The sequence below is a fragment of the Tripterygium wilfordii genome, chromosome 1 (assembly GCF_013401445.1).
Source record: "Tripterygium wilfordii isolate XIE 37 chromosome 1, ASM1340144v1, whole genome shotgun sequence".
Classification (NCBI taxonomy): domain Eukaryota; kingdom Viridiplantae; phylum Streptophyta; class Magnoliopsida; order Celastrales; family Celastraceae; genus Tripterygium; species Tripterygium wilfordii.
The window spans coordinates 2,599,436-2,620,808 of NC_052232.1; the positions used below are offsets into that span (position 1 = coordinate 2,599,436).

Sequence of the window (21,373 nt, forward strand, 5' to 3'; positions counted from 1 at the left end):
TCAGCATCTTCGGGCATCTTGGATTCTGATGCTTGATTGAAGTTTAGCTCACTCATTCTTCTCAAATTCTTGATTTTGGTTCTCTCTCACAGAAGGTGAAATGATCGAACGGACGCAACCCAATAGAAGAAACCGGGTTTTTAACTTCGGCCAAAAAAAGGGAATTGCTAAATATAGGGCTGTTATGGTATTGACAATTACCGATTTATCATACTGATACCGGCACATTGGTTATCGATTTTTCGCATGAACTGGTATACCATTACTAATAAGGCGGTATGGTAAATTTACCAATATAATTGGTACTGATAACGGGTGTGAGCTTCCTATCCATCGGTATTTACCATTACCGATACATATATTATTTTTATTTTTAATTTTATCCATTAAATCTACTTCTCTATGAAATCATGACCGTTAATACTTAATATGTTAGGTCATTTTTCTATTTGTTTCTCTTTCTCACTCTCTCGATCTCTCCGTCTCTCGACTCTCTCGTGTCTCAGTCTCTCTATTTCGCAAATCGGTGAAATCATGATTCATCTATCGAGGCACCATTGAAGCTGCGACTGAGTCAGAGTAACGAAGCTCGATTCTCTCCAATCTCCATACTCAGCCAGCCTTCATCGTCTCACTCTCACACTGAAGCTACAGCTTGTGACAGAGCCAGAGTAAGGAAGCTGCGAGTCTGCGACAGTGATTCCAATACCGACTTCAAGGTTTGTTCTCATTTGTTTCCAATTGCTACTTGTTTTGTTTCAAATTGTAATTTTTGGGTTGTGGACTGGAAACTGAAAAGAGATGTGTTATTAGGTTTTCAAAATTCAGACTGTTTTGTTTTTAAAATTACTGGTTTGTGGCTTGCATATTCTGAGCTATTTATGTTATTTTATGGGTTTTGGCTTGCATAATCTGAAGTATGTGGTTTGCATATTCTGATCTGAACTCTTAAGTCTGTGGCTTGCATATTTATGTTATTTTTGTGGTTTGTGGCTTGCATATTCCAATTGATTTATCTGAAATGATGAAAGATTGAAATCTGTTTGCATATTATGAGTTTGAAACTGAGTCTGAGACTCTGAGCTATGCCATTTATCCTTACATTTTTTAACTGTAGATTTTATGAAATCCAACCACTCTAACAACATGAATACCTGTACTCAAATTGAGCAACCTACAACCCAAATAGAGGCAAAATCTACAGCACCTCCTAGAAAGGGTAAGAAGGCTTCATGGGTGTGGGAATTGCTGATAAGGCTGTAAGAGTAGATTTAGAGGGGAGAGAATACAAGGTGGGGGTTTGTAAAACTTGTAAGAAGGAGATCAAGGCTGATAGTAAGAAGTATGGGATAACAGGGCTTGCCAATCACTTATCAAAACAGTGTAGAAAATGTCCAGCTTATGGATGAAATTTTATTGAGATAGGTCAAAACACTCTTTCACAAGATAGTATGGAGGGGTGCATTAGTCCCCCATGTACTTAACCAAAAGAAATATGAGGAGAAATTGATTAAATTTATCATACGAGATGAAATGCCTTTTAGAGTTGTTGATGGAGTAGGCTTTGAAGAGTTGTTAAAGGAGTTGTGTCCTAGGTTTGTAATTCCAACTAGGCAAAAGATTGCCGAACTAGTGTGGGAGTTGTACACTTTAGATAAGGGTAAAATATTGAGTGTGATAAGGGAACAAAGAGTGAGTATCACAACCGACACTTGGACTTCCATCCAAAACATCAATTACATGGTTGTCGCTGCTCATTTTATGGATAGTGAATGGAATTTGCATAAAAGATTAATCAACTTCACAAAGATCACTAGCCATAAGGGTGATGACATAGAGAGGTGTTTGCATATGTGTTTGAGAAGTTGGGGGATTGAAAAAGTCTTTAGCAATATGGTTGATAATGGTTCAACTAATGATGGGGCGATTGAGTGCATAAAAAAAAGGCTTGAGATGAATACCCTTTTCCTCAAAGGGGAGTACTTGCATAAGAGGTGTACTTATCACATTCTTAATTTGATTGTTAAGGATGGCTTGAAGGAGCTTTATAGCTCAATCGAAGGCATAAGGAATTGTGTAAAAGTACATCCATTCATCTTCCGCAAGGTTAGAAAAGTTTAGGAAATATGCAATAACGTTAAAAATGGATCAAATGTCAAATATACCAATGGATGTTTGAACTAGGTGGAATTCAACTTACAAAATGCTAGAAGGTGTCAATAAGTTCAAAAAGGTGTTTGATAGAATGGCGGAAGAAAATGCTCCTTTTGTGAGTTCTTTCACTGAGAAAGATAAGGATGGACACTTGAGGGTGGGGCCACCATGTGAGGGGGATTGGGAGAAGGCTAAGGCATTTGTGCATTTTCTGAAGAAGTTTTATTATGCTACATTGTCACTTAGTGCATCTAAGTCTTGCACATCTCACTTACTCTTCGTGATAGTGCCAGACTTGATGATTGATATTTATATGAGAATTAATGATGATAGTGATCCGGTGTTACAAAGTGTGGGAAAGTCCATGAAACTGAAATTGGACAAATATTGGGGGAATTTCGACACTGTCAACAAGATGGTATATATAGCCCATGTGCTAAACCCTAGATATAAGTCTGAATTGATTCAAATTTCATTTGAAGACATTGGAAAGGATGCTGAAACAATCAAACAAATTGTGGCTAATATCTAAAAGTGTTTAGTACAATTGTATGAAGCATATAAAGGGGATAGTGCTCAATCTTTCACCACCTCAGGCACCACCACTCGAGTAAATACAAGTTCAAGTTCGCAATCAAGTGGACTTTCTCATGTGATGAAACTCAAAAGAAAAAGAGAACAAATGGAAGTTAATGAGATTTCAAATGAAGTGGATAAGTACATTTCCGACCCTTGTGAAAAGCTTAATGGTGACTCTTTTGATCTCTTGACTTGGTGGAAGGCGAATCAATCATGGTATCCTATTCTTTCAAAGGTTTTCAAAGATATATTCTCCATCCCAAGTTCGACCGTGGCTAGTGAAAGTGTTTTTAGCATGGGTAGGAGGATTGTGGATCCTTTTAGAGCTTCATTGACTCCGAGGATGGTAGAGGCATTAGTGTGTACTAATGATTGGCTTAGAGCTAATGAATTTGATTTCTATAAGGAGCCAACGAAAGCGTAAATTGCTTTATATAGAGATGTTGAAGAATTTGAAACAAGTAAGCAATTCTTATGCTTTTGTCAATTATATTTATAGTGATATTATTTGATATTTGTTATATTATTTGATAATGATATTTGTTACATTATTTGCATAGGTATCTTGAATGCACAATCTCTACCTTCCAAGTTACCTCCTTCGGCTACACGTCCACCAAATCCATAGCTTCGGTGATTGTCACTTTGGTGTCTGACCTATGCTTGAGCAAGATTTTCAATCTGTTCGCATATGAGATGTGCAATTTCTCAAAGTAATTTTTAATTGTTGATTTTTGGATTGAATCTTAATCTGTAATCTTATTTGGCCAGTGAACAAGCATTGGTGGCATTTATGATTTGCCTATTTGGTTCATGTAATCAGTAATCTTATTTATTTTGAATTTTTACAACTTTGCAAGTAGCCAAGCACTGGACTACTGGAGTGGTAATTTTGCTTGTTTTGTACTTTGATACTTGATTAGTTTATTGATGATTGTTTCCAGGTAAATTTACTTATTTGGAGTGGTTGTTTGGCTTATTTGAATGGTTGTTTGCACTTTGTACTTTGTAGGGCTTATTGTTTCTAGGTAATTTTGATTTGGAATTGAAAGCACCGAACTACCAAAGCACTGGTAATCTGGTGTTGCTTCATTTTATATATCGATAAATTTACCGATTACCAGTTACCAATACCGATTAAATGGTATACCGATCGACGATTTATCGATATTTACGGTAACAGTAACGGGTACGATTTTTGCAATACCGATATGATCGGTAATGGTAACGGTAATGCGTGTTTGGTAACGATTACCGTTACCATAACAACCCTAGCTAAATACACATAATTTTTTTACTAAATACACACATACAATATTTCAATCAATCATTTTAAAAGAAAGCCACCTTTTTTATTCACAAAAATATATAAATATGAATTTTTTTTAGAATATTGGTTTATTTATTATTTGAGTTTATATACTAATTAACACTGTGGTGGAGTTAATCGCAGTGGTAAATAAGTGAAGCTCTATGCAGAACTAAGAACATGTAGTATGATATTGTACCTCGAAGCAATTAAGAGACTCATATTTGGCATTGTCATCCAATGTTGAAATGGTGTTGCTTTATCTAATTCAAAGAAGTTCAGTGAGTTGTGAACACAATATGCATGCTCTTCACTACCAAACATTACAACATATTCACGCCAGAATACAGCCAACTCACCTATCAAGTCACGACGAACAGTATCCCATGCATGTTCGTCAAAACCAAGACAAGCAGCTTAGCCCGAAAACCGCAATTTCCATAAGGTATTACATCTTGTACAGACCCAATGTAAGGATGTAATATTGGCAGAAACTGACGAACATAAATATGTTCATGCTTAACGTTACTCGATCTGGAACTCCTTTGTGTAGGGAGTGGTGGAGTATTGTAGAGGGATGAGCAACTGTGTCTCCCTGGTTGTTGGGAATGATGAAATTCGTGGTGAACGAATTTAAACGTAGACGAATCTATGGGTTACTCCACTTGCTTTTTTCATCGAGGATGGGCATCCCACTGAAATATTGTGTCTACTTTGTTGGTGGGACTGAAGAAAATCATGTTCTATGGAGTCGGATGCGATAGGATTACAAAGAGTATGTATGTCTGCTTTTTTATTCGAAGAGAGGCATCTACGCGTACTTTTCATAACAACCGGATCTTGTACTATAGTAGTTGAGGGTTTAATTATCTCCCTGATCTTTCGTAGTAGACTGAACTTTTCTGGTCATGAGTGACGCTTAAATTGTTCTACAAACATTTATAGCTCAACGGTACAATCGATGTCATCGTCTCTAAGAGAAACACATGGCGATAGGTCAAGTTTCTTTCAGAATGCATCGATGGAAGCAAGTGGTATAGGCTGACTATCGTTCATGTATATTGAAAGCTCATGCGCACACGGTAGTCCATAGATTGTACGAAATTTACATCCGTAGGCGTACGAATACGACTTGAGATTGCTCAGATTCTTTGAAAATCATATTCAACGCATCAATCGAAACAAAACGATGAGCTTTTTGTAATGATGATGAATCCCAAATTACGCCTTGTTTCTTGAACCCAATCAATCAACGATTGATGTGAATCGAACACTTGAAAATAATTTATAAATGTTATAAATTAAAACAAGTTTGCTAAAGATGTTCAAAATTGAAGACGTATTATTTTCCTGGTTGTTATACTGCCTCAGTTAAAAATGGATTTGTAACGTCAACTTCAATTTTCTCTTCACAATCATCCGCAAGTTCTTCTTCTTTTTTCATTTCGTTTTTGATAGTATAATCCTGTCAACAATAAATTTCACTTGAGTTTCTGTAATTAATCAAAATATTTTGTGAAACAAATAAAAAATGTCTCCAGTATCTATATTTACCTGATCACTAGAACTACTACTTTGACAATCGTATATCTTCAGCCCAAGCTCTCATTTCTTCCAAATGGTCCATATCCGCAAATGAGAACACTCTTCAAAAATCAAACTAAAAAAAGAGAATACTTCTGGATTACAAAATATGTGATACACCGGCTAGAACTACTAATACTAAGGTCTCAATGAGAGCTTTTTACAAGAATTCAGATGTGCCTCTTCAGTAATAACAACAAGACTTAAATACTTCAACAAGCGAAGAGCAACGACTATAAAAAGTTAGAGAACAAAAGGAAGACAAAACACTGTAGGCTTTTTTGACAAAAGGATGATAAGTCTTCAGTAACAACAAGCTAGTGTCCCATCATGGTTGAGTGTGATCCACGTCATCAGTGGGAAGTCTTAATAGAGTGTGGCTTGTATTGTTTGCATCATAAATGTTTATAACGTTTCTAGCCTACCACAAATGTGTGTATTTAGCAAAAAATGTGTGTATTTAGATGTACCCAATTGCGGGCAGCTCCGTCGGATTGTATGGGTGCAATAGTTAGATCCTAGTAGCCTGACGCGTGAAAAAAAAAACCAACTACAAAACTGGTCTTACGTTCTATTAGTGCCCGTGAAAAGTTTTACTGTTGAAGCCCGTCTAGCTCAGTTGGTAGAGCGCAAGGCTCTTAACCTTGTGGTCGTGGGTTCGAGCCCCACGGTGGGCGTTTTGAATTTGTGAGTCCCAATATCTTATTTTTCTCCCATGTGCTTAACATGAATAACTAGAATTTGAAATTAGTTGCTCTGGATGTAACGGCGTTTTGAATTTTTGAGTCCCAATATCTTATTTTTCTCCCATGTACTTAACATGAATAACTAGAATTTGAAATTAGTTGCTCTAGATGTAACTAGGATTTGGACTAAGGGGCACTTATCTGATGAATTGTCAGATATCTAACACTATCAAAAATAAATCATGCAAAATAGGCAAGTCCAAAACACAATATTGAACTAACTTACAAAAATAGCTACAATTTATAATTGTTCACAACGATTTTTCAATGTAGACAATCAAACTATCATTTAATAATTGATCTCCCATTCGGTTACGCAAATGACTCTTTGCAATCTTCATTGCAGAAAATGACTCTTCGCAATCTTCACTCAAACTAGTCTTTGACTCGTTAAATTCTCCTCGTATGTTGCTCGCCACATCATAACCTTGCCCAGGCAATTTGAAAATACTCAATCATGTTATGCAAAATAACGAATCAATGGTCTCCTTAAGTGAGCTAGTGGTTGTGTTAGTAACATGTTCAACACCTAGGAAGCACTCCACCATATGTCCACTAGTATTCACATAGTGTAATGGAACTGTCAATTGTTCCTTTTCATGGATTGAATGAAAGAACATGTACTCCAATTTTGCTCTGAACAGGATGAGGGTTGACCAAGTAAATTATAATTAGTGTTTTTTCAAAGAGTCTTATGATAAAATTGACAAACTCCATAGTTACATTCTTCTTTTCACCATCATTTGAGAGGTACCTCCTCAAGCATGTGTACCTTTTATTTGAAATTTTCATCTCTTTATGCAAAGGAACACAATTTGAAACACCATTAATCCATTCATTGCTATAATACTTATAAACTATGAGAGAAAATATAATGTAAGATATTTTAATACTTCTAATAGAATATAAAATTATTATAAATTTATTAATTAAAAAAATAAATATACCTTTGGTTTGATGAATTAGCTAAACAATGAAGTTAAGTGTTGCTTTTGTGCCATCTATCAACAAGAATGAAATAAATAATAGAATAAAAACTTGATTCTTCAGTAATTTCTTCCCTTGAAAGCGGTATATAGATGCATTCACTCTCCTAATCATATAATCACACATACCATATATCAAATGAAAAATAAATTGATATGTATCCGCATACTAAATCATCTCATATCCTAAAGGGATCTGTCTAAATAGGTTTACATAAGTTTGTGGACCAAATTATGGGTTGGACGAATTCGTCTAAATAGGCTTACGTAAGTTTCTCTAACAAACGAGGAGTTGTTGGCATGTCTATTGGGTTGTGCCCATTTGTTTAGATAGGCCGATATCTTATTTCTATCGAACGATGAGTGATTGTTCAGTCTGGACTCAAACCAAAATTATATGAATTAATTAAGATTTTAATCTACAAATTAATTGGGTTAGACAATAAAAATTCCCAAAGTATCATTCATGTTTAAGATAAGCTCAAATAAATTGGCAAGCCTCCTTCCCCTATAAATATCAAGCCTCTAACTTTTTTTTGAAGGGTGACTAAAGAATAAGATCATAGAAAAAATAAAAAAAACAAAGTTAGAGTAAAGATCAAGGACTTGATTTGTTCTCGTGTAAAAACATAGACATGACTTTTGATCTCCTACAGTACTAAGGTGGAGCATATCAATTTGGAGACTTGTAATTTGAAATATTACCAACTTGATTTCAGATGTTTATAGAAGCTTACTATAGATTTGATTTGAAAGGTTTTAATGAGACTTGATGGAAAAAACTTTCTCCAAAAAAGTTTTTTTTAATGATGGTGCTCCTTCTTCGTGACTCATTCTTGGCAGTTTGATTCCAAAAACTTGGTATAAGTTTTTTGTTCTTCTCCACTCAAGGATTTAGAACAAGCCTTTAGAAAGGTCTTGTTTCTTCTCCTTGTTATTGTTGGTTCCAAGGCACCAAAGGTATGAAATAAAGTCAATGCTTCAACGATATTAACTTCAAGCCAACACATTAAAAGAATGATTAAATACAACTCAAGTTACAGCGGGCATCAAATTCGAGTCAAATTAAAGCGATGTCATGTTTTTCACACGACAACAAATCAAGTCAACACCTCCAAGGCACCAACGGTATCTAATAAAGTCAACACCTCAACGACATTAACTTCAAGCCAATGCATTAAAAGAATGATCAAATACAACTCAAGTCAAAGTGACATCAAATTCGTGTCAAATTACAGCGATGTCATGTTTTCACACGACAACAAATCAAGTCAATGTCTCCAAGGCACTAACGGTATCAAATAAAGTCAACGCCTCAACGACATTAATTTCAAGTCAATGCATTAAAAGAATCAAACACAACTCAAGTGAAAGCGTCATCAAATTCGAGTCAAGTTAAAGCGGTGTCAAATCTAAATGAAATCAACACTTTCTCAAATCATTAATCAAAAGATGAGGCACGAGAAAAAACACAAGTAAAATGAGTGCAAACCCAATTTCATATCAAGTACACATTATTTCAATTTTTTTTACAATTCTAAACATGTAAACTTTGAACCAGAAGCATAAATACATTAAGCCTTGCTTATCATTGAAAAAAATCTTGATAAAAAAATGTGACGGATATTTTCCGTCCATAAAGTAATTTTCCTGAAATAAATCGGTGAAGTTGGTATGCTTGCTGGCCGGCCTACCCCATGGAGACTGGTCTAACCAGTGCACATCTGGTCAGAGTGGACAGTTCCTTAGTGAGCGGAAAATATCCACTATAAAAAATTATATTTTTGCTATCCAATTTCAAATTTTATTTTCAATCAGTTTTTTTTATTTTTTTGGAGAGAATAAACTATTAAATGATGCAAGACAATCAATTTATGTTAATTGAAAGAGTAATGCTATGTATTCCAAAATGTGATCCCCACAAATCTATGTGACATGCCATTGATTATAAACACATATGTATGACACACTTAACATCCAATGCTCCACATTAATTGGGAGTCAAATATGGATCATATTTTGGGATTTAAGCGTTATTCTAATTGAAAAGGGGAAATGATTGACAATATAAAAGGATGTGAACTATCAACTATGTTAAATAAGTTAGTATTTTTTTTTGAGTACAAATACAACATACGACACACCACCAGATCAAACCTATGAAAGTACAGGTGTCAACAGGCCCCACGCAGGAGGCACAAATCAAGCCCACGCAGGGGCAGACTAAGCCCACACACCTCGTTATAAATATTCGGAGGAGGTGAGGCTAGAACCTATGACCTCAGTCAGGGACATGCAAAGTCATTGTCACTCAATCAATGGCTCATTTGCTAAATAAGTTAGTATTTTGCTCATTGAAAAAGGTGGTATATTCATAAAAAAATAACAATTTAATTTTTCCTCTGAATATAAATAAATTTTAAATAAGGCTATGCTTTTTACATTTATAATATCATCTTATAATTATTCACACAAAATTTGAGCATAAAAATACAGTACAATCGAAACTCCTCAAACGGTCAGTTCTTACCTAAGTTTTTTGCCCTCGCGGCCGCACCCCAACGTCTTCCCACGCTCCCTTGCTTTTAAGAGCCGCCGCAGCTAATACTTTTTGCGACGATCATCGTTGATAATGGCTGCTGATTCGCCACCACCAGCACCAGTTTCTTCTAGTAAACCGTCGAAGAGGAAAAGCTCCAAGAAGCGAAAGCGTGGCTTAGGAGACGCTGAAGTAGACCCGTTCGACAAGCTCCCGTGGAATTCTTCTCTCCCCACCGACGAAGATGGTGCTTTCTCTCTCGTCATTGGTTCCAACGAACTTGAAGGAGGTTCATCGCTGCCCATGCTCTACAATTCTGTACTTTATGCTTAAACCATGTATTTTACTCTGATTTAATTACTCGTCTTGTTTTTCCCTTTATGTTCTTCTAATTTCCTGTTTGGCTGAGATGAGACTGCCCTCAATCGGCACAAGTGATTATACCTAGAAAAGCCAGATAGTTTTATTATGAAGCAAAAGCAGTGGCGTCAGGATTTTTTTGTAGGGTTTATGTAATCTCGATGTTCTTTTTTGTCTTTATAGCTAATATTGAATGAATGCAGGTTTCCTTTCGCTTGAGGAGATAAGTGAGGCTGATTATGGATTGGAAATTCCTAAACCCCTGAAGGAAAAGCCAGAAAAAGCAAAGAAATTGAAGACGCAGAAACCCAGGGATTCAGAAGAAAACATTTTTGTTAAAGATGAAGTAGAAGTGGACGTGGATGCAGTAGGTGAGAAAAAAACGAAGAAGAAGAAGAAGAAGAAAAAGAAAAAGAAGAGTAAGAAGGCAAAGGAAACTCAAACCCAAAAAGTTGAGGAATTGCTGTCTGGTTAGTGTTTTTGTAGTTCTGAAGTCTTACACTTTATCACATCTTATTAATTTTTGGGCCTTTCAGCATTAGCATGAAGTGTTAAATTTAGGTATTTGAATCAAGCTATATGTTTCTGAAATTCGGAAATCGTACTTTTGTGTGGGGTCAATCTTCTTATTGCACACGCCAATATTGTGTTAAATTCTTAGTTTTTTAACCTTTCAAAATTTAGTTATACTGTTGTTTTCTGATGTACACGCATTTGTTGATTTGGTGGTATGTCAAATTGTCAATACCTGTGTTTTCTTTGAACTGTTGTTACTTTTGAACATTTCTCTCTTTGAATACCAAAAAATGATTTTTAGTCAGTTGCAGGGCTGGAATTGAATTCCTTTAATTACTTGAAATGGCACCTGAACAATTAGGAAATTTTAAAAAGTGCATTGTGCTTTAAATATTTGATAAGCTGGGTTCAGTGTAGTTTCGTTTATATTCCGGGTGCATTCATGTTCGTAATACGAATGGTTCTAGGTAGCAGTGGAAGGGAACAAGTTGAGGAAGGGTTGGTAAATGAAGATGAGTTTTATGCGTGGAACGAGTTGAGGCTTCATCCTCTCCTTATGAAATCAATATACAGACTTGGGTTTAAGGAGCCAACTCCAATTCAGACAACTTGTATTCCTGCTGCAGCTCATCAAGGGAAGGTTTGTTAAGTTTATTCTTTGGCATTGCATGTTTGGTTATGCTATGTGTTTGGTGGTGATGTAGACTTTGGTTATTTCATAGGATGTTGTGGGTGCTGCGGAAACAGGGTCTGGGAAGACACTTGCTTTTGGTTTACCCATTTTGCAGCGTCTCTTAGAAGAACGAGAAAAAGCTGTCAAAATGTTTGAAACAAAGGGGGAGAAGGAGGAGGCAGAAAGGTTTGCTCCAAAAGGCTTTTTACGAGCTCTTGTTATCACTCCTACAAGGGAGCTTGCAGTTCAGGTAGTTATAATTGTTTCAGTAGTTACTGTCATTCTATTCATGTCACGGTCTTCTGTTTTCTGGGATGGGATGTGATGTGAAATCATGTGCATTAATACATCTCGCTGGATTTGTTCGTTGTTATACTTTTTCAACTGTGGGTACCTGAAAAATTATGAACTTCGGCAATTTTATGTACTGGTTTTGTGTTGCATGAGGATAGAGTTTCTGTTAATTTGGTTTAGTATGCTTGCTGACGTTTGGTTGTGATGAATTGAAATGTATTCGTAAATGTTGTGGATCTATTCTTGAAAAAAATTAAAGGAGAAGTGCTGTCATAGAAATGAAACATCTCGGATTTTAAATGAAACTTCTCGTATTTTATTGCTCATGCTCTTAAGCTTTGCTTCCATCTTGCTTGAATATGCTTAGCTCATTTAAGAAATCAATGTGAAAGATGCATTTTGGCAGAGCTGTCTTCTTATTTATCCATTTTACTCGTCAGTGTTACCCTTTTGTGTGTGGCGCTTAAAGCTATCCATTGGTAGCAGGTCTCTCTGGGACAGCAATTTTGTTGGGCGAGTAATGATACCTATTATTGGTACATAATCTTGGCTTAGTTGATGAAACCTAACGGGCTTCAAGATTATGTAATTTTAACTATTTTAATGGTCTTGTATATCAAGTGAGGTTTTTCTTCTTAATTTTTCCAGGTTACTGATCATCTTAAGGCAGCAGCCAATGGTCTCAATGTTAGAGTTGTTTCTATTGTTGGTGGGATGTCAACGGAGAAGCAGGAAAGACTGCTACGAGAGAGTCCTGAGATTATTGTTGGAACTCCAGGGAGGTTATGGGAGCTTATGTCAGGAGGAGAAAAGCATCTTGTTGAGGTTAGTATAGACAATATGAAATGTTTAGTTGAGGAATGCACTTTTGAAGGGTAGGCCACCCAGTTCATGAGAGAATGGCTTAAATTTCCAGCCTTGCATGTTTATTTTTTATTTTAGAATTAGATACAAGTTAGTGGTCCAGTGGTAGAGTTGCAGGGGTGCAACCTAGAGGTCACAGGTTCAATTCCTGGAAATAGCCTCTCCTTATATTATGTGAGGGTATATCTTGTATGTCCCTGAACCCGCTTACTGCGGCAGCCTTGTGCACGATAGTTGTTTACCTTTTATTATTCAGGATAGTGTGCTGCTCCAATACATGTTTGTAACTTTTCTGGTTCTCTTTTTGTGACAGAATTTATTGATTATCTGAGTAACTTACCACGGCTAATCTTGAGCAGCATGAGCGGATACAATGAATGTTTGTCTCTAATCTTACCATGGCTAATGTTGAGAAGCATAAGCGAATATGATGAGTGTTTGACTCTAATCTTTGGTTTTCTTGTGGCTATTTAGCTTATTGTCTAAACATGTGGAGAGGCTATTTCCAAGAAATGAACTTGTGTCCTCTAGATTGCACCCTGCAACTCTATCACTGGACTACATGGACCACATGTTTAGCTGATTGTCTAAATTATTAAATCCCAGTGTATGTCTATATTGCCGGAGTTTCATTAACTTGAACAACTACTCTTGAGGAATAGCAAGTAATCAAACTTGGTAATCATTCAGGGAGGAATTGGAATGAAGAGTGGAATAGGAAATAAAATAAACGAAATTTGAATAACAGGACCTTGTCTTGCCAACTCATATGTATGTGTAAACATGATTATGAGGCTAGATGCACAACTTTTTTTTAAAATAAATAAGGCTCGATGCACACATGTTTAAATATTTGGATGTCGATCAACTTAATTTGGAACTTGGTGTCATTGGTTTTGTAACTGTAGATTATAAAAAAATGATGCTATATCAGAATGGTCCTGTCCTGTCACTTTCCTTCTGGTGCTTTATAAATATTGTCTTTTTCACTTTTGCAGCTTCATTCATTGTCTTTCTTTGTGCTGGATGAAGCTGATCGGATGATTGAAAATGGACATTTTCATGAGTTGCAGTCAATTATTGACTTGCTTCCTGGGACTAATAGCTCTTTTGAAGGACAGCCTCAAAATTCTCAAAACTGCCAGACAGTTTCTAGCACACAAAGAAAGAAAAGACAAACATTTGTTTTTTCTGCTACAATAGCACTATCGACCGACTTTCGGAAGAAGCTAAAACGTGGTTTCCTGAAATCGAAGCAATCAACGACTGATGGCCTGAATTCCATAGAGACTCTCTCTGAACGTGTTGGGATGAGAGCTAATGCTGCCATCATAGATTTGACTAATGCATCAATACTGGCTGATAAGCTTGAGGAATCTTTTATTGAGTATGAACCACTACCTGATTTCATATATTTCATTGAGCTTTGAAAATTTTGTTACTGAATCAATTATGTACTTGGCCATATCATATCTTTCAAATGTTTTATTTCTGTGATTTGATGAACAGAATTGGGTTTGCATATTCTTGCTGAAACTTAGTAGCTATTTTTTTTTCTTTTTAATGTCTTATTGTTCTATGTTCGATACGAATTTCAAATAGGTTGACAGTGGAACTATGTTTGGTGAAACACCCTAAAAACATGTAACTAAATCAATTGAACTTCTGCCCTTTGGTTATGGATCAAACTCATGCTTGCTGATATATCATGTTTCAAGTTGCAAAAATGCTCTAGGTATGGTTTGCCCTCGCTAAAGTGCCAAAGGTACTTGGCATTGGTATGTATCCGAGGTATGAAATGAGCCATAGTGTGGTTCTCATTTTAATTAATTATCTCGCATAATGAACAACTTTTGATCCCAAGGTTCAAATGAAAAAGGCAGATATAAATTATTGCGCTTTTAATCCATCTATCTTATCTTTCTTAAGTAGTGTAATGTCTTTGCAGATGTAGAGAAGAAGACAAAGATGCCTATTTGTATTATATATTGAGTGTTCATGGACAAGGCCGCACCATTGTATTTTGTACATCAATTGCTGCTCTACGCCATATTTCCTCCATCTTGCGCACTCTTGGTATCAATGTTTGGACACTTCATGCTCAGATGCAGCAGCAAGCTCGTTTAAAGGTCTGTGGCTGTTCTTTGTTTTTCTTTTCTGGTTCTTTTCAATGTAGTGTTTGCCAAGAAGGTGGCTAGAATTAACTTTGGATAAGCATAATAGCTTGATTGAAACAACTGACTTGTGAATATTTTTTATTTCTTTGATGTTTTCCCCATCCTCCAATTTTATGAATGTAGGCAATTGATCGCTTCCGTGCAAATGAACATGGTACACTCGTGGCTACTGATGTTGCTGCAAGAGGTCTTGATATTCCTGGTGTTCGAACTGTTATTCACTATCAACTTCCACATTCAGCGGAAGTAAGTTGAGATTAGGTTGCTTTCGGATGACTATTACAAACTTAATTAAGCATGCTTATTTCCTCTAACCAAATTTAATTTTATGTTTTTTCTTAGGTTTATATCCATAGAAGTGGAAGAACTGCTAGAGCTTCTGCTGATGGATGCAGCATTGCTCTAATTGCATCAAATGAGACATCAAAATTTGCCTCTTTGTGCAAATCATTTTCAAAGGTAACACTGTTCAAAAGGAAGTTTGTAGTCCTCATGAGTTTAATATCCATACCGTCATATTCTTATATGAATAAGACTTCGTTAAAAAGGATTAATAGTTTTGGGCAGTAAAGCAGTTTATACTTTGCATCAATTGGTAGACTCCACTTACTATATATGGTCTATACTTATAGTTAGTTATATAAGTTGTCATCTAACATGCTATGCATTATAAAGGAAAGTTTACGGCGTTTTCCTTTGGAGGAGTCATACATGCCGGAGGTTATGAAACGACTATCGCTTGCACGTCAAATAGACAAAATCACGCGAAAGAACTCCCAGGTAAAACCACCAGTCTGTTAATGCTGTTGTACTCATAAGCTGGCAATAAGCAATATAACTTAGAACCTTTACATGCAAAATTGTAGCATTGTTCCATTCTGTTTTAGGGTGGGGACGAGGCAAGTTTGGCCCTGAAATTGAGCCTCGGTATGCATTGACTTCTGTTTGGACATGTGAACCCATACGCATCAAAGTTTTACCCTGAAATACCTAGTGTTGCATGTGGCTGAAGTTTGCTGGTCAATGTGCTCAAATATTGTGGACTGTTAGACTTGTCAGTTATGACAATTTTAACCAATTCCATAATAGATTATTTTGGTTATTTTGTTACCTTATTAAAGTAATCTTTCATGCTTTGTTTTGAATTTCTCAAATTAAAGTACGTATTTGAAGGATTTTTAATCCGTCTAACTTGCATTAATATTTTTTATTAGGATCTATAGTGAGTATCTGTTGGATTCTTTAAATGTTGTGCTATAATAGATTATTTTGGTTATTTTGTTACCTTATTATAGTAATTTTCATGCTTTGTTTTGAATTTCTCACATTTAAATACATAGTGGAAGGATTTTTATTCCTTGTCTAACTTGAATCAATCTTTTTTTATTAGAAGCTATACTGAGAATCAGTTGGATTCCTTAAATGTTGTGCTTTGCTCTTAATAACCTGCTGGATTTTCTTTTGTATTTTCCCTTTAGGAGAAAGCAAAGAAAAGCTGGTTAGAAAGAAACGCTGAATCAGTGGGGTTGATTGTGGAGAACTATGATAGTGAGGAGGAAAGAGTGAACAGTTTAAAGCAGAAAAAAGCCAGCTCCGTGCAACTAAAGAACTTGCAACAGGTTTTTATTACCATGGATAAATTTTTGTGCACCATTTTAGCTGCCATCACAATCGAAGATGGGCATACCACGACAGACTTATTGGTTCATTTCCTTTGATTGTTTTTGCATTGTTAGTTAATTTCTCATCTTTTTTTTCTCATTTAATTCGCAGGAGCTCAACACGCAACTTTCCCGTCCTTTGCAGCCAAAGACATTCTCACATCGCTATTTGGCTGGGGTAAGTATTTTGCAACCGATCTTATTCAGTTATTCTCCGACTCACCTTTCTCTATTATTTAGTCTGAGTACTCCCACTGTCTCCTGATTCAATTATTTTTTTGTGAAATTGCAAATTTCAGAGTTCGTATTAATGTGGTACTTTTTTCGATTAGTTGGGTGAGAATGTGAGATTGGAAGTGTCGGTGAAAAAATGAGAAGAGAAGAGCCAAAGAGTTTTAAACTTCCTTAAATTACATAAACTAGCAATAAGAAATGCTTATTGATAATTTTTTGTTGAGAATGGGTATTTTGATGTGTTAAATTGTTAATTGCGCAATTTTGATTTAGTCTTAAGAATTGAAGAAATGACTCATGCAAAAAATGAAACTTTCAAGGGAGCACCTCCACCATCATGCTAGATCTTGTCATGAAGCAGCCCTTTTTATGTCGTCAATTTATCTGTTTACAGTGTGCTCTTTGAGACAGACTAGGGTACTGGAACATTATTGAACTCTATAATAGTTCTAGAAAATATTTTAAACTTAGGGCATAAAGGAATACAAGTCCTCCCCGAGTATTGGTGTAAGAGATTCATATTTCTACCAGCCCTCTCTGTAGCCTGATGGTTGCACCATTATAAAGTGGTTGAGGGTCAGAGGTTCAAGGGCTGGTGTTGGTGTTGGTGTTGGAGGTTGTGGGTTGTGTCTTTGATGACTTGATATAAAGAGATTCATTATTGCTACAGGGGCTGGGGATACTAGTTGAATAAATCTTTAAAGTTGTTGGAATTCCTTGCTGCTGTTGACGATGATAAATGTTATCGCTCAGTTTCAAGGGTTCTTTACTTATTTTATTTTCATGCTATTCATTGTGATGGGGTTTTTTTTTTGGCAAATTGTTAGGATTGTTGTGCTTATATGCTGTGAAATTACATTTTTTGCTTAGTTTTTTTGGATGTTCTTAATGTTACATTGTTGTAGAGTAACATTTCATTGTAGTAGAGTTGCAGGGGTGTAACCTAGATGTCACAGTTTCAATTTTTGGAAACAATCTCTCCAAATATTATGTGGGGTAAGGTCTGGTTACATTCTGCTTCTCCCCAACCCTGCTCATCGAGGGAGCATTGCTTACCTTTACCCATCCTTAGATACCTCTTTTTTCTTGGAAGTGATGCAAGGGTGTTTTAGTTTATTGCAGCGGTACTTGATTAGCATATTGACAAATGACTTCATGATTGCTCTTCTACTATCCCAAAATGTTCCGTGGCCCTTCTCTACTGTGTTTCCTCTTATCCTGCGTTAGGACAGTTCTTGGTTTATATCTGTATATTAATATTCCTCAATCTAAATTGGTGAATATCTAATGTATCACTGGAATTCTGCTATAATATGTTAGTTACATATCCCCACTAAATCAAATAAATTCTCCGGTGATTGAGTTCTTAACTATTATCATCTTTTTTTAGGCTGGTGTTTCGCCGCTCCTTCAGCGACAAATTGAAGAATTAGCTAGACCGAAACATAATGACATGGATACAGGAGAAAAGAAAAGAAGGAAAATGGTGGTAATTGGTCAGGATTGTGTTGAGCCACTCCAGGCACTTCAGAATGCTGGTTCGGAGGTATTATATTTGGCCAAAGCCTAGTCTTTATGCTTTTCTTGTTTTTTTTTGGTTTTAAATAATCTTCGAGAGATCTTCATTTGGAAACTCTATGATGCTTTGATCGGTGTATATTATATTGTGACATTTTCAGTTAATACCTGAGTTATTGAATCTAGGAGGTGATGAATTAGAGTTTTTGTCAATTGTTTTTTTCAATGTCTCATATAATTGAAGACACGGACATGAAAGTTCTGTTCTCTTTATTGTTTGCCTGCAATTCCTTATTTCCCCGCGGCCCTCTCCCTTTTCTAATACTTACGGATTTCTTCCTCATGTATGTTAGTTTTCACATCTTTTCTCTCCTCTCTCTCAGCTGCGCTTTGATCTGAAAGAGACGGCAGAAAAACGAAGGAATGTGGAGCATTTGAGAAGAAAAAGGAAAGATGAGAAAACACGTATGCATTTGTTCTGTGTGCTTTACTTACATCTCCACTGGTTCATCATTTCTCTTTATTCATCTTATTTTTGTTGAGGTAAAGCCATTGACTTTGTCCTGTTTTCTTCTAGGATTGCGTGACCAGAAGAGGAACCGGAAAAAATTAAAAGGAAGCAGTGAGTAGAACATATATTTAAAGCTCTTGTAGTTCATTTATTTTCCTAGAAAAATCTTCATGAGTCTGGTTGAGGCGTTTAGAGTTCCATGTGCTTCAAGTTGAAGCAATTTTTCAATTTGTTATATCTATGAAGGGATGTCTAAAAATAATAATCTGAATTGATTTCTTTTGCTGCATGTTATGGTGTGGCCACCATGATTTTGTTACTGCTGCAATTGGTAGCATCATTGACTCATTGTAGTCTTAAATATTGTACTAAAATCATTTTATGGGCCGGTGTAGGATGTTGGCTTCGTTTGGCAGACAATTTCAGTAGCACATATGCTAGCCTATATTCTGGTTATCGGGGATTTATTATATTTTATGAGTACTTTTTATGGTGCAAATATTAACTTAAATTAATAGGTTAAATGTATTTTAAAATCCTCAAATATTAGAATTTTTTTCCCTTGGGTTTGCATCATCTTCTCGTAACAGGCACGATTGAAAAGCAAATTGGGCTTTCTTTTCAATCCAATTCCGCTCCATAATTAGCTCTAATCAAAATGTGGTACATATCATATTGGGTGAAGTACACATAGATCATCAAAGAGGGCTTGTAATTGGGTTGTGGAAGGAAACGCGTTTTAAGTTACGATACTCAATGTTCTAAATTTAGACAAATAGATTACTCTGATTCATTTCAATCAATTTCTGTTGGAAATTGTTAAGTCTCCTTTTTGCCATAGATAAGCTTTTTTCACGATGTTAATTTTAATGACGTGGATTTATATTTTAACTATTCAAATTATACATGTGTGTAAGCATTTAGCTATACTTTTTGGGATGATATTTATTTACAAATTGATCAGTGAATTATATGACAAAAAAATATGGTCATTGCTCAATTTTAACTTGATCTGCTGTTGTAATAACATTAAAACAGTTCAAAATAATCTTAAGAAATCATTTAAGAATATCATATATCTCCATATTTTAAAAGATAGCCCAAAAAACATCAAATGGTACACTTGGTATATTTCCATATCCAAAAAAATCCAAAAATATAAATGTAACCATCCAAAGGTGTAGGATTGTAGCAGCACCAACAATGCAATCAACTATTTAAATAAACAGAACATCACACCAATTATTCAAATAAAAGCAAAAAATATAGTGCAACCACAACTAGCTACCCCCAGTGCACACAGATTCTTGAGTTGTTTGAAGGAGTGAGACAACTCTTGTAGAAGATGTTACAACACTAACAGTCTCATTTGTAAGTTATAACATTGGATCCTTTTCTTGTTGACACACACCCTCCTCGGTTCCTCTTCTTGTATTTCAAGTAGTAGCAAGGGCAACATACCTAGAGGTACTAGCATGTATAAAATACAAGTTAAATAAAAACGGAATGCATAAGAATATATATAAGATGCAAGTATAAAATAATAGACACTAGTGAATGACAATAATATGATAAAACAACTAACCCTTATCATAGTAGGGTTTGTGGGTACATTGGTCCTTCTGCCACTGTTTTCTCTTCCCACACCAGCGGCACCGTCACTTTTATTCACTCTACAACCCCTCCTATTATGCCCTGTTAGTCCATATTTACCACATTTGATCAAAGGGTAAGCCCTGCTCAACTGTGATGGCTCTTGCCTCTCACTCTCACCCACTTCTATCCTCTTTTTTATTTGTGACCTATCCATTTTTTCTTTGGTGGTGGAAGTAAAACCTCAACATGAGTCTTAGGATATATGTGCATACCATTAAAGGACAAACTATGTGGTTGTACCTCTTAGGTATGTATCTTTCAAGAAATAATGGCTTACATGATCTTCAACAGGTAGTCCAACATACCTTGGAGCTGCAATAGCATGGCAGCAAGGGATCCCCTTGAGGTCCCAAACTCTTAAACTACATGTTCCTCAGTATGCACAACATACTTCTCTTGTCTACAAGCTACCTCAAACAAAGAATGTGCTATATCACCACTCCAAATAGTTTCCCATCTCCTGCTAATATCCCTCAGCTTCTCAATACTATCATGCACAGTTGGAAGTAGTGGGCCATTGGTTTTGCAATTCTCCATATCTCTTCTCAGCTCACAATTATCTTCATAACATCCTTCCTCAACTCTTCTAGAAAAGTCACAATTGGCGTTGATCTATGTTTGAGAATGATACTATTATAGCTTTCTGAGATGTTGTTCAGCAATATTTGATTATTGCATGTAGTTATAAACTTTCCTCTACTCCACAACATGTCTACTCTACCATCCAACCATTTCCATACAGCTTTTGATATTGTCTTGACATCAATGTGAGCTGCTGCCATTGAGTAAATATCCTTCCACATATGTAATGTTGCATTTATATAATAATTTATTTTCTATGCACTTTCAGCTAATCCTTTCAAAAGCTATCATGACACCCATAACAACTTCAACATTTGGACTCATCTAACAATTCCTCCAGGAGCTGGTGTTTCAAGGTAACATGAACATGTAATTGTGGAGTAAGTGTAAAACCAAGATAATGCATAGGCATATTCATCTTTTCCCAACT

General features: G+C 35.8%; 1 protein-coding gene and 1 non-coding gene across 3 annotated transcripts; both read left to right on the forward strand.

Annotated features, from left to right (window-relative positions):
* The first annotated feature begins 6,230 nt into the window (after window positions 1-6,230).
* On the forward strand, window positions 6,231-6,303 carry TRNAK-CUU. The gene has a single exon. It is a non-coding gene; the product is annotated as a tRNA-Lys (tRNA).
* Window positions 6,304-9,866: 3,563 nt separating this feature from the next.
* On the forward strand, window positions 9,867-19,125 carry LOC120000098 (DEAD-box ATP-dependent RNA helicase 13). Of its 2 annotated transcripts, XM_038848370.1 has the most exons (15): window positions 9,867-10,186; window positions 10,461-10,727; window positions 11,241-11,413; window positions 11,496-11,696; window positions 12,389-12,565; window positions 13,603-13,991; window positions 14,553-14,733; window positions 14,905-15,027; window positions 15,124-15,240; window positions 15,457-15,561; window positions 16,260-16,400; window positions 16,555-16,620; window positions 18,067-18,222; window positions 18,578-18,659; window positions 18,772-19,125. In XM_038848370.1, exons 1-15 carry the CDS (start codon window positions 9,991-9,993, stop codon window positions 18,822-18,824), a joined length of 2,427 nt encoding a protein of 808 aa, XP_038704298.1. In that variant the 5' UTR covers window positions 9,867-9,990; the 3' UTR covers window positions 18,825-19,125. The 2 variants fall into 2 exon arrangements, 1 of the variants encoding a protein (XP_038704298.1); XR_005468679.1 differs by lacking the exon at window positions 18,772-19,125 and having other exon boundaries at window positions 15,462-15,561; window positions 18,578-18,665.
* The last annotated feature ends 2,248 nt before the right edge of the window (window positions 19,126-21,373 follow it).